This window comes from Eumetopias jubatus, unplaced genomic scaffold, assembly GCF_037043125.1.
Source record: "Eumetopias jubatus isolate StellerSeaLion01/CBP00866 unplaced genomic scaffold, mEumJub1_p1.0 scaffold_7, whole genome shotgun sequence".
Taxonomy (NCBI): Eukaryota; Metazoa; Chordata; class Mammalia; order Carnivora; family Otariidae; genus Eumetopias; species Eumetopias jubatus.
In genome coordinates, this window is record NW_028274813.1 from 77,459,102 (window position 1) to 77,471,350 (window position 12,249).

General features: G+C 39.9%; 1 protein-coding gene across 2 annotated transcripts in view; it reads right to left on the reverse strand.

The window, feature by feature from the left end:
- Positions 1 to 1,036: 1,036 nt before the first annotated feature.
- AQR (aquarius intron-binding spliceosomal factor) overlaps positions 1,037 to 12,249 on the reverse strand; it is a 107,612-nt gene continuing 96,399 nt past the window's right edge. The window contains exons 33-35 of one of the 2 annotated variants that reach the window (XM_028119508.2): positions 12,048 to 12,222; positions 9,268 to 9,381; positions 1,037 to 8,104 (exon numbers count right to left, since the gene is read on the reverse strand). In XM_028119508.2, the coding sequence (XP_027975309.1) occupies positions 7,772 to 8,104; positions 9,268 to 9,381; positions 12,048 to 12,222 (622 nt within the window). In that variant the 3' untranslated portion in view covers positions 1,037 to 7,771. Of the gene's footprint in view, positions 8,105 to 9,267; positions 9,382 to 12,047; positions 12,223 to 12,249 lie in introns of those variants that run through there. The other variant, XM_028119509.2, reaches the window with a different exon arrangement.

Consider the following 12,249-nt stretch of genomic DNA (forward strand, 5'->3'; position numbering starts at 1 on the left):
TAATCATGGCAGAAGACAAGATATTTCTTTTGGCAGGGAATAATGACTGGTAAAGGGCTTGACAGGGAATTTCTGGAGCTGGCAATGTTCCATTTCTTGATTTGGGTGATGATTACATGATTGTATTCACTTTATGAAAATGTACAGTTGTTCACCTGATGTGTGTACTTTTCTGTATGTATAATACACTTCACTAAAAAGTTTAAACAGAAGAAAGTGGTCTATACATGGCTGGCATCAGAACCAAAGGAGCTTGTGCATTTCACAAACAAAATACCCTTTCTATTGTCATTTTTTCCTAAAAACTATGTCAGTACTTCACACAATATATTATCAAATGTATCCCTTAGGATCCCAAAATGCATACTGATATGCAGCACGTCCTGCCTTTTTGCAAGTTCCCACTAACTTAGGAACGCCTCGTAGCTGATATTTTCAATCTATTCTGATGTCAGAGATCTTCATATTCCCGTGACCTGCATTTGACATTTCAGACTAGCCAGGTCAGGGTCACATGATTCCTGTAATTTAATTCTATACAAGGACCAATAATTTCCCATCCTATGCCCAATATTAATAGTACTATGGCAATTTAAGAGAACCATCTGACCAATTTAATTCCTCAAGCATCAATGACTGCTGACACTCATGATTCTTCACCAAAGCTAGGGCTGTATTCCTGCAGAGGAAACACATTCTCTGCTTGCTTGCATGAGCCCATTCACTTACTAACAGTTCAACTAGATCAAGAGTTACAATGGTAGCTTCTAAAAAACTTATCACAATTGATTTTGTAATCGTATGAGTGTCTTGCTTTGAGTTGTGTTGACAAGAGACTTTTACTCCTGGGAACTCTCTCACATAGATTTTCTTTTCAGCTCCCAAGTGTGCTAAGGGATTGTGGTCAGTATAGTTAAAATGGGAGGCTGAAACAGTTGATGTATAATGGTAATTTAATGTGAAGGTTTTGGTAAATCTTATCTTTCCCCTATTATTATATGTTACACTTTTGAAACTGTTATTTAACCTGTTCTGACTTTGCTTAAAAAAAAAAAAACAACTTTAAAAAAGAGAGAGGCAAACCATAAGAGACTCATAGAGAACAAACTGAGGGGTGATGGAGGGAGGTGGGTGGGGGATGGGCTAGATGGCTGATGGGTATTAAGGAGGGCACTTGTGATGAGCACAGGGTGTTGTACGTAAGTGATGAGCCACTGAATTCTACTCTGGAAACTAATATTGCACTGTATGTTAACTAACTAGAATTTAAATAAAAATTTGAAAAGAAAAATAAAAGATTATTTAGAGGGTCTCCCCCGACAAAGACTTTAGGCTTTAGCATTTCAGAGACACAGATTAAGTACTACTACTAGAGTTCCTTCCCATTCTGTTTCTCATACCTTTTTCAGAACAGAACAAGTATTAATTTGGCTTTCACCGTAAGTATAAACACTATAAACATCAAAGCATACTTTCTATAGGTCTCTCATCTCCTATCCGGATCTTGGCAACCCAGCATCCAGTATCCTCTCGGGGGCTCTAACCATGAGAGGAATTCTTTAGGAAGCTTACCTTACTCATGTGCAGAGTGTAGGTGTTGCTCCTTTTACCTTGTCTCAAGCAAATAAGTTTAAAGAACAGCATGGTAAGGGGTTTGCCTGAAAGTTGGAGGGTGGTTCTAGTCCCAGTTCAACTAACTGTAGTGTCCTAGGCAAATCACTCAATTCATTTGTGTTCTTATCTATGCATTAATGAGGTCATTTCTGGCATTGCTGCCTGTCACACAGTAGGCCCTCAATAGTCTATGAATGCATAAGAATTAAATACTTCCAAAGACATCTTCCAGCTTTTTCATATAACTCAGTTCATTTCTGTGAAAAGTAGTAAGCCAGAAAAATAAACTGCAAATTACCTAGGTCTACTCCTGTTCCACTACTATTCTTGGGACAGTCTGGGATTAGAAGAAACCACACTGGAAGGTGCTACCGGTAGCAAAGGGGTAATGAGAGTACAGTAGTACAGTAAGCACATTTATTCACGAACAACAGAACTAAAAGAAAAAAAACCAAAAACAGCCCTTCCCAAATGGTCAAAATGAACCAATGAACTAAAGTAAAAAAAAGGATAGTATTTTATATAATCAATTCTTATCCAGAACGCTGAATTTTTTGAAAAATGTCAGTAAAATCAATTTCTCAAAAGAGCTTTTCATATTAAACCAGGAATCTCCCAAGGAGAAGCGGCTACCATTGAGGATCTTGAACTTAGATTTACTGCAAGAAGAGGTATTAGGTGAGTGTATTACGGAAGCTAAAGATGGAGAGGAAGCGGATGGTGGGGACAGTCATCTCTGGAGGTCAACCAAGAGAGAATTCAACATGTCTGATGCAAGGTAACTTTTGGGGTCCTTTATGTTAAGCTTTCTTCATTTCTTCATTTCCTATATTTACTTTTATTTTCTTCTTTTATTTCTGGCCCATTCTTCTCCCTTCTTGAAACTTAAAACTTTTTAAAGAAACACACATTTAAAGGGCTGGGAAAACAAGGTATATTGGAAATATGAACTGTTCTTTCACTGCATGGTAAGGAATGAGAAAGGCCTAGTGTGAAATCCTGGAGTTTAAAGTTAAAATCTAAACAGAGAATGCTCAGTGACCTTTTCTTAGGAGGCTCACATGAAACAATGTCATGGTACATTGATCAAACTTTTGTTCATTTGCATTTTCAGGACATTGCTATTAATACCATATGACACTCAACAAATTACACTACAATGTGACATTTTGTACAAATCACTTCACCTCTAGTTTCTTCTTCAGCTGTGTTACTTCAGCCTCTGGTTAATTAGAAAAAAAAAATAAGAGTTTGTGTGTGGGGCGGGGGGAGGAAAAACTATGTCTACCTTTTTATTTAGGGTTGGTGACTGGGGCCTGTTAGTGAAATGGACAAAAGACAGGTTAACAGGAGAAGCATACACATTTAATTGATATTTTAAACTTTACTTCCATGGGGGTTACATGGAAAAGTAAAAACACAAAAGAAGTTGTTAGGCTTAGAGGCTTATATACTGTTTTAACAAAGAGTGATAAATTGTGAACCAAATAGGCAAACAAAAAGGGGGCTTGGGCTTTTAGAGGTGGCAAATTGGGGGAAAGTAAATATATGGGCAAACTAATGGAGAATAAGGGTTATTTTAGTAAGGTTTATTTATGCAGACTCATCTCAGTGCCATCTGTTTCTAGTAATAAGCGTTATTTTCCTCTTCCTAGTACAGAAGAGAGGGGACACCTTTACAAATGAAAATTGGTCACTTTTACAAAGGGACATTGATGCCCTGATTTTTGGCAGAAGCAGAGGCGAGTTCTTCCTACATCTGCTGCTTCTCAGTTGCCTTTAGGTCGAAATAATCCTGATGCCAAAGGGGCATATTTTGGGGTAGTATATTATAATGCCCTTAGTTTTCTAAGGGGAAATCAAAGTTCAAGTACTCCAGTAAAGATATTGGTTCCCAAACTACTGTGTTCTGCAGTTAGTTCCCTAACGTGTCTTTAAAAAAAGTTCTATGGTCAAATAAGTTTGGGAAATGCTGAGTTAAACAAAGTTAAATGTGATTTTTTTTCCAGCAAGAGTTCTCAGAACCTTTAATTAACTAACAATGCAATGTGATTCTGCAAAAAAATAATGCATTGTGTCCCCAAGCTTATTAGACCATGGAGCATGTTTTTCAGGATTTTTCAAGACTAGTGTTTTCTTGTTATGTATGTTGAGAAGTAATGGAATTAGCTACCCTTGCATGTAAGGGCAGAAGTTTGAGCAGCCACTGAAAGAAGGAGAAGCCAAACTAACTGAATAAAGGTGGCGCGGTGTCCGTCAGCAGTAACCATGCTACATTCTGAGTCATGCTCCAGGGGACTAAGCTCCAGTTTGTCCCTAGGAAGAAAAACTAAAGTGTCCAAAACTTCTGGATCCTATGGAATTAAAACCCTTTCTCGGGCACTAAAGAGTACTGATGGATGAAGAAAAAATGGTCTCACGTGTTCATTTCCATCCTTGGCACAGTACAGCTCCAGTTGCATTATTCTTAAACATCTATTAACATGATTGCTTCATAATTACAAAGGCTAACGGCCAAGCCTTTTTCACAGGAAGCAAGGCACTGCTTGTCTTTAACTGCTCTTCTGGCTCATGCAGAAGGGTCAGCCTTTTAAAAAATCTTTTTAATATGTAAACTGAAGAAACATCTCTAAAATGTCATTCGAGTGACTGCAAGATAAAAAGGAAAAGGCCCATTCAAAGGCACAGAGCTAACTAAATGCAACAATGAGATGATTTGGGGTTGAGGGTGTACAGGATTCAGAACTGACGGAAGTCATCAGATGCATATGGTACCCAGTGTCTTCCCTCTGGTTATCCTGTTCTGTCAGAACTTTAATTTCGGCAGAGACCATCCTCAATACTGTGATTGACTGATTCAGAGTCCCAATCAGCAGACTCAATCCTTGATCCTCCATTGTCATCTGCTGCCACGTGTACCCTTCTTCATCATCTTCCATGCTCTTGGAATAGGGGCAAAGCTAAGTACCCAAGTCAGAGGATTGGTTGGCAATATCCTATATTGTCTCAAGGATTTGGGAAAAAAAATGGAGAAAGAAGGACTAGTATCTACTGAGCAGCTAGGTGCCAGATATTTTCACAAACATTACCTCATTAACAAATAGGTGTTTTTCCAATTTTGAGAAGAAAGAAAACTGGGGCTTAGAAAGGTTATAAAACGTATCTAAGGTCAAACCAAATGCTGATGAACAAATGAGGTAAAATTTGAGCGAGGTCTGTGTGAGTCCCAAGTCAGTTTTACAATAGCATGCTGTTTCCTGATCATAAAAAACTCCATTTATATAGGAGCATGAATGACCCATTTATGCCATTTTTCTCCGTATCTAGTGCAACATCTCAATTTTTATCATCACCCTAACTTCAAGAGACCTGATAATGTTTAGATCATCTCATTCATTTGCCCAAATCAATGGAGCTATTTATTCTCAACTGCTGGTAATGAACTTCCTTAACTCAGCATTTTGTGGGAAAAAAGTCTAAATACTTGAATTGCTTCATTTCATGCTCATTCTCTTGCATACATCTTTTTGGTTTGCTTTTAAAAATAGATTCCAAAATCATGACATATTCAGATCTGAAAAACAGGATGGAGGGCAATGAGAACACTAATCTGAAATGGTCACATGGCCGGAGTACCTGTGTCTGTTGTAATCCCAATAGAAAACTCTTGAATTTATGAAGCAGTCATGCTTGTGGGCTTGATTGAAAAAAACACTAAACAAAACACTGTCCTAGGACTGTAGACTTGCATTCTACCCCGTCTTCCACAGCTGCCACCCTGGTTAAGACTATCTGACTCAGTTTCCTCATTATTTAAAATAAGAATCGCTCTCTTAAGTTCCTTTAAAAATTCCATAATTCTATAGTCAACTCTAACTCACTGATCATTCCTGTGAAAAAATAATTTAAAATAATTCAACTCCCACCATTACTGTCCCTTTTAAAATTTCTTTGACAAAAGTGAAGGACTCACCTGTCTTCCAGTTAAATTTTCTTTTTAGCGTGACAGAAAATCAAACAGCAAAGAAAAAAGCAAGTCACTACCTACACAGAGTGATACACAGTGTCTGGAAAATGATTTACTTAATGAGAAGCAGATTAATAGTTTGCTTATTTTGGTTGCAGGTATCATGATTCATATCCTCTAAAGGGTAGAGAGAAAAATCAATCTTTTCCAGGAAACACAGTAATACAGTAAAGCTTCTTTCCCGCTCAATTAGCCTGATACTAGAATATTCACAGATGAAAGTAATTCTGTGAGTGCTATTCCTCATACAGATGCCCACAACACTTGCTTCCAAATTCTTATCATCAGAGAAATTATATAACAGACTATGTGGCTCAATCCTTACTCCAGTAACAAACAGACCAAGGTTTCCCAGTACAGTTTCCTTGGCATTCACTTTCCTTTTATGTTCAGATGCAGTAACACACCTTGTAATATGAGAGCCTGACTCATCTCCACCACAACCTGGTAGAGCTGAGCAAACACCAGTCAGTCAAAAATATCATTGACTTGCCTACTTTTTCAAAGGTTCTTTGAACACTGTCAAGCCTTTAGGTGGAGGGGCTAGAGGGGATACTTCGGGGAAATACTCCCCATCAGCCATGCTAGCAGATGCCGAAATGGGGAAGAGAAGTAGTGGGCAAGTTCTCCCTACCTTCTTCTTCTCTTTTCTGGCCACCGTGCCCAGGAAACTTTAGAAGCAGAAGTCCCATGTCAGGAAACATCAGTCACACTCACTACTAACTTTACCATCACAGACTTGTCACTCTACCTCTCATTCATGTTGAGGACAGTACAACAATCTCAGAACAATGCTTCTCAAACTACACAGTACATATAAATCACCTGGGCACTTTGTTGAAAAGGAGATTCAGATTTAATAGGTCTAGGATAGAGTGCAAACTGCTACAGTTTTTTTTTTTTCAAACTGCTACAGTTTTAATGAGCCTCAGTGGATGCTGATCCTTCCGGTCTGCAAACCACACTTGAGTAGCAAGGTCCTAGCATCTCTGCCCTCCTGAATCTCGAGTACATTCTACCTTAAGATCTCCTTGTGGCTGGTTCTCTATGAAGAGAACTAAACATAGCAGAAGACTCAGAACCTCTGCATTGTGAGAATTCTATCCTATATGGGGGAGCTAAGTTCACTAACTTTCACTGTTCGGATTCTGGATCTTTCTTCTTGCCCAGATGGATTTGCCAGCTTCTTCCTGCTTAGCTGAATGACATATCCTGGCTCAGCCTTACCAGCTTGATTTGATGCCATTCCACTAGCAACTCAAACATTAGGAGCACCTGCTAAAATACAGATACCTGGGCCCTAACCCTGAGATTCTGATTTATTAGGTCTAGAGTGGCCCCAAGAATAAATAGACATCCTAGGTGATTCTAATACATTATGAGACTTTGAAGAAGGAAATACACGTAGTCTCTTCAACTGATTGGAGAAATCTGTATCTATCTATGACTGTTAATGCCTTTACATCAAGGAAGGCAGCCAAGAAAGGTAGGAAAAAAGGAAACACAACTTGAGTATCTGATACTATGAGAGAAGAAACAACTTCCTCCCAATCTGAACACTTACTTAAGGGCGTTTATAGTTAATTTCGGTGTATTCCGTCCTTTCCTTTAGAGAAGTTCACTGAAAATGGGAAGTATGTCTTGTGTATTCTATAGAAAATTCTTTTGGGTGCCTAGGTGGCTCAGTTGGTTAAGCGACTGCCTTCAGCTCAGGTCATGATCCTGGGTTCCTGGGATCGAGTTGCGCATCGGGCTCCCTGCTCAGCAGGGAGTCTGCTTCTCTCTCTGACCTACTCCCTCTCATGCTCTCTCTATCTCATTCTCTCTCTCAAATAAAATCTTAAAAAAAAATTCTTTTAATATAGGTATGATTACAGATACATTCAATTATAAAAATATCAAAGGAATGGCTATTTGCCCTTCTGACTGAATAAATGAAACTGAAGTTGTTCACACACAATACAATTTTCTTTTAAATATATCCAAGAAGACAAACACTGAGATCGGTTAACAAAATTAAGAACTGAACACTAATTAGTACCCTAAAAGAGCAGAAGCAAATATAAAATACAAAAAGTAGCTTTACTTAGACTTTATGAAAGAAATGTCCTAAGAAAGGCCACAGTTGGGCTACTTGGTCTCCTCTGGGGCCAGTGTGACATCCTGAGGGACGTGAGCTTCTGCTGGTATAGCCACAGGTCCTGCCACAGTAGCAATGAGATCAGATGCAGCAGGGGTGGCTTCTGGACTGGAACTAGCTCCTGTCTGACTAGGGGTGCTCTCCGTCTGACTGCAGGTGGTCTCAATCTGAGAGGCTGAGGATTCTTGACTAGAGGTGGCATCTGTCAGACTGGATAGGTCAGTTTGAGCAGGATTGGCCTCTTCTTCTGTTTCCAACTCTGTTTCCTGACTTTGAACTTCCTCAACTTCTTCCACCATAGCAGGTGGTAGCTGTAATAAAGTCTAATGAGAAAAAGAAAACATCAATAGGAACTCAAATGAAAAAACACTGGCTTACAGAGCTAAGCTCTCATATTAGCTTACTAATAGATACTGTTCATTCGAGAGTTCTCTAAAACACTGCTGGCCATTGTGTATTACAAACATAACTCTGATGGCAATGGCCTAGATCTTGCTGACTCCAGAGATCAAAGTATGTATTAAATCTTCAGAGAAGAAAATAATATGAAAACCGATTAGCTTTTTTAGCAAAGAAATCTGCTGTACCACTTCTGCAAAAACAGTGGCTGATTAGAACTGAGTGACACAACTAAAGAAAGGGCCAGCCTCAGTCAAGGAGCCATGTGAGGGGTGGGGAGGAACCAAGCCTTCAGACAAAACCATGACAGAGAAGGGCATGAAACTTCTGTCCGCACTCAACCAGAACACTGGAGCAGCTCTACACGCTTAGCCTCCCCTTTAGAATGGCTAAAATAAAAAAGGCCATAACACGTGTGGGTGAGGGTGTGGTGCAACGACAGCTCTCATTCGCTGCTGCTGGGAATCTGATGCAACTACTTCGCAAAATGGGTGGGCAGTTTCTTAAAAAGTTGAACACATTTACTGTTTTTCAGCCATTCTACTCCTAGGGATAATCCCTCCTCCCCCCCCACAAATACAAAGACTGGTACAAGAATGTTCACAGCAGCTTCCTCTGTAACAGCCAACGTTGGAAAAAACCCAAATGTCCATCAACAGGTCAAGGGGTACACCTGGTAGGTCCCTACAGTGGAATATTATTTGGCAATATAAAGGGGCTACAGGTTGAGGGTAAGATCGTTTGCCTAGAGAAGGTGGGAAAGGGACTGGTGAAGGATGAGAAGGGTTACCAAGGGGCATGAGGAAACTTTTGGAGATAATGAGTATGTTCATTATCTTGACTGTGATGATGGTTTCACAGGTATTTACGTATGTCAGAACATATTAAATTATATGCTTTAAATATGTGGAATTTATTGTAGGCCAAATTATATCTACATAAAGGTGTTTAAAAAATATGGGTATTACATGAATAACAACAACCTTGTTTGGTTTAGCTGGTTTCCCACAGGACTTATTTTAAAGGTGCAGTCTGCAAAGAAGATTCTTTCTACAACAAGAAAAATATGAATTTTGAGAAAACTCACCTGATGATAATGATGTGTGGTCTGTATCAAATGCATGTACATGTTGTATACAAAGTTTGCCATCTGGGGCATGTTCTTTATTATCTGTACTTCATGAGATGGTCGCTCTCCATTCTAGAAGGCAAAGAGAAAGTTAAGGACAGTGAGAAGGTTGATATGCTAAAAGTGAACATTCCAGATGCCCATGTCTCCATCTTATGTAAAAGCACTACTAGGGTTTGGAGGACATCAGAATAGTTCCAGGACATTAAGATGTAAGTGTGCGTGAGAGCCCAAGAACGACTTCATAAAGAGAAGAGATTCAATTTAAATTTAGCAAAAGGTAGAGACGAGAAGAGAACTACGAGTTACTACCTTTTAATTCCAGGCTGGCAACTAAAACAGGAGTTTGGGTCTAGGAACCCATGCGGAAGAGTGAGAGCTACAGGATCATTTGAATAGAGAGAAAAATCAACATGGCCTTAAAGTACGGTCTTTAATACCTTGTATGTTCCAAAGGCAATTTTCAAGTTTATTCAGAAAGAAAATATTGAAACTATTTTTCCTATTTATGTTTTTCTAAAAATAAGCTAACATTACTGTTATTTAATATACAGACTGTTAGTCATGAGGGTGATCTCAAAAGGTTTTTTTTTATTAATAAAGTGCATGATCAAATACTAAGGTCCAAACTCTGTGGTATGTTTCAGAACTCTCTGGGGAAGGCTGTTCATTGTGGAGGTGTGTTGGCTCCAGCTCCCGGAGACGGAAATTCAGTAGGTCTGACAGAGAATGAGGGGATGCTGCCGCAGTAGTTTCTCACAACCATATGAGAAACACTACTCTACCAGTGCAGGTAAAGTGGTAAAGTGAATGAAGACAATAAAAAATTTGTACTTCTCCCTAAACCATCCTAGAATAAAGATGAACAAGTTTTCTATTTATAGTCAATTATAAAATGTTTATAAAGTCCCACCCTTTCTTACTGTAGACACAGTTCAGAAAACCATAAAGGTAAAAAGCTTCTATCAAGACAAAGGATTTTTACCATAAAGTAACAAATTAGCGCACAGAATGTCAGAAATAATAAGTGTACTAAATAGTTATTTCTCAGAATTAAGCAGGATGGCAGTATTACATGTAGGCAGGTGTTCTTTTGATAGCGGGCACTTTCTGCGAGGGTCACACCTATGTGCAAAGACTGCCATGCCGTTATAACTACGAAACATGGCCTTCACCACATGGAAGGTTTTGTGTCTGTGTTTGTCTGCTTCTTTTCTGGTGGCACCGCTGGGAGCTGCCTCTTCTGAGATGTGGCGCTAGCCATGCAGCCCTCTTGGCCTCCAACACTGGTCTCTTGAGCGGAAGATGGGGAGACGCTCTTAGCGCTCAGCCCCCTGGGTGTCGGGTAAAAGCACTGGTTTTCAAGCCTTCTGCTCATTGGCACTGCCTGATCTCCATGTGCCTCCTGGTGTGTCCTTGCGGCCTCTGCATAAGGCTGTGCCTCAGACCTTGTGCTCGGAATCTGCCTGTGTAATAATCCGCCCACAAAAGACTGAGAAACTCAGAGCTACAGGACTGTCCAGAAGCTGATACTCAAGGCTTCACACGGCCCTACCCCATCGTATCATTCCACCCTTATCCTATTCCTGCACTGCAGCATTTCTTAAGGACAGGAAGAAAAGATAAAAAAATGCACTCAGTCTTATTATAAAACAAATACACATAATTTCATCTTTTTCTTCGGAGGGAGGGAAAGAAGTGTATTGTGGACATTTAAAAGAGCTTTATTTAAAATCCAAATGGACCTCCAAGACACTGCATTAAATGAAAAATGCAAAGCCCATGGGGGCGCCTGGGTGGCTCAGTCGGTTAAGCGTCTGCCTTCGGCTCAGGTCATGGTCCCGGGGTCCTAGGATCGAGCCCCGCATCAGGCTTCCTGCTCAGTGAGGAGCCTGCTTCCCCCTCTGCCTCTGCCTCTCCCCTGCTCATGCTCTCTCTTTCTCTGCATCTGTCTCAAATGAATAAATAAAATCTTAAAAAAAAAAAAAGAAAAGAAACATGCAAAGCCCAACAGTCACAACCCTGAAGATTAGTTAGTATGCTAACCTTTATGAAAGAAAGAAAACAATATAAGAAAATAAACAGGTATTTGCTTCTTTATGCAAAAGGAATATAGGAAGGATAAACCAGGAACTAAAGGGGCTGGGGTGGGGGGTGGGAAAGGGGAGCAAGGAGGAGGGATATGAAAAGGGTAGCAGGAATGTGGAGGGAGGGGAGTGGCACTTCTGAGTATGTCCTTTGTTGCTGTCCCCTCCTACATTCTCCAAAGGGTAGGTTTCTTCAGGGTTCTCCAAGAGCTAAGCCGTTCATTACTCTATTTTCAATTAAAGAGCTGAACAGAGGCAGTAAAGTACAGTGATTAACATGGATTCTGGAGTCACACTGCCTGGGTTTTCAAATCTTGGATTCTCCATCTATGAGATGCATCACCAAACTACTTAACTTTGCTAATCCTGTTTCCCCTTACGTAAAATGGGGTTAATAAGAAAACCTACTGAACAGGACTCTTAAATGAGATGAAATGAGATAATGCATGGGAAGAGCTAATTGCCTGATACTAGTGAGTGCTTGATAAATGTTAGAATGTTATTATTATTTTGCACAGAAAATCGAATTCAGTTCCACAGTGTAAGGAGCACCCTAAACCAGTGATCGGATGATCTATGTGATGCTGGTTCCTAGGTACTGTGGTCATCTACAGGAGAGTGCTGCTCTATATGATGAAGAAGGAGTCCTACCTTTCTACTGGTTGGGAAAGGTTCTGTCGGAATTATATGCAAATGAAGTGGACGGGCAGTAAGCTGGCTGAAAGCTGGAGTTAGTTCAAAACAGTTTTGGAAGAGGGATACTCTTGCGAAGATATACAGTCCAAGTCTGGCTCTAGACATGGCCACCACTAAGCGACGGACATCCCTTTGGGAAACAAAATTAATTAGCATA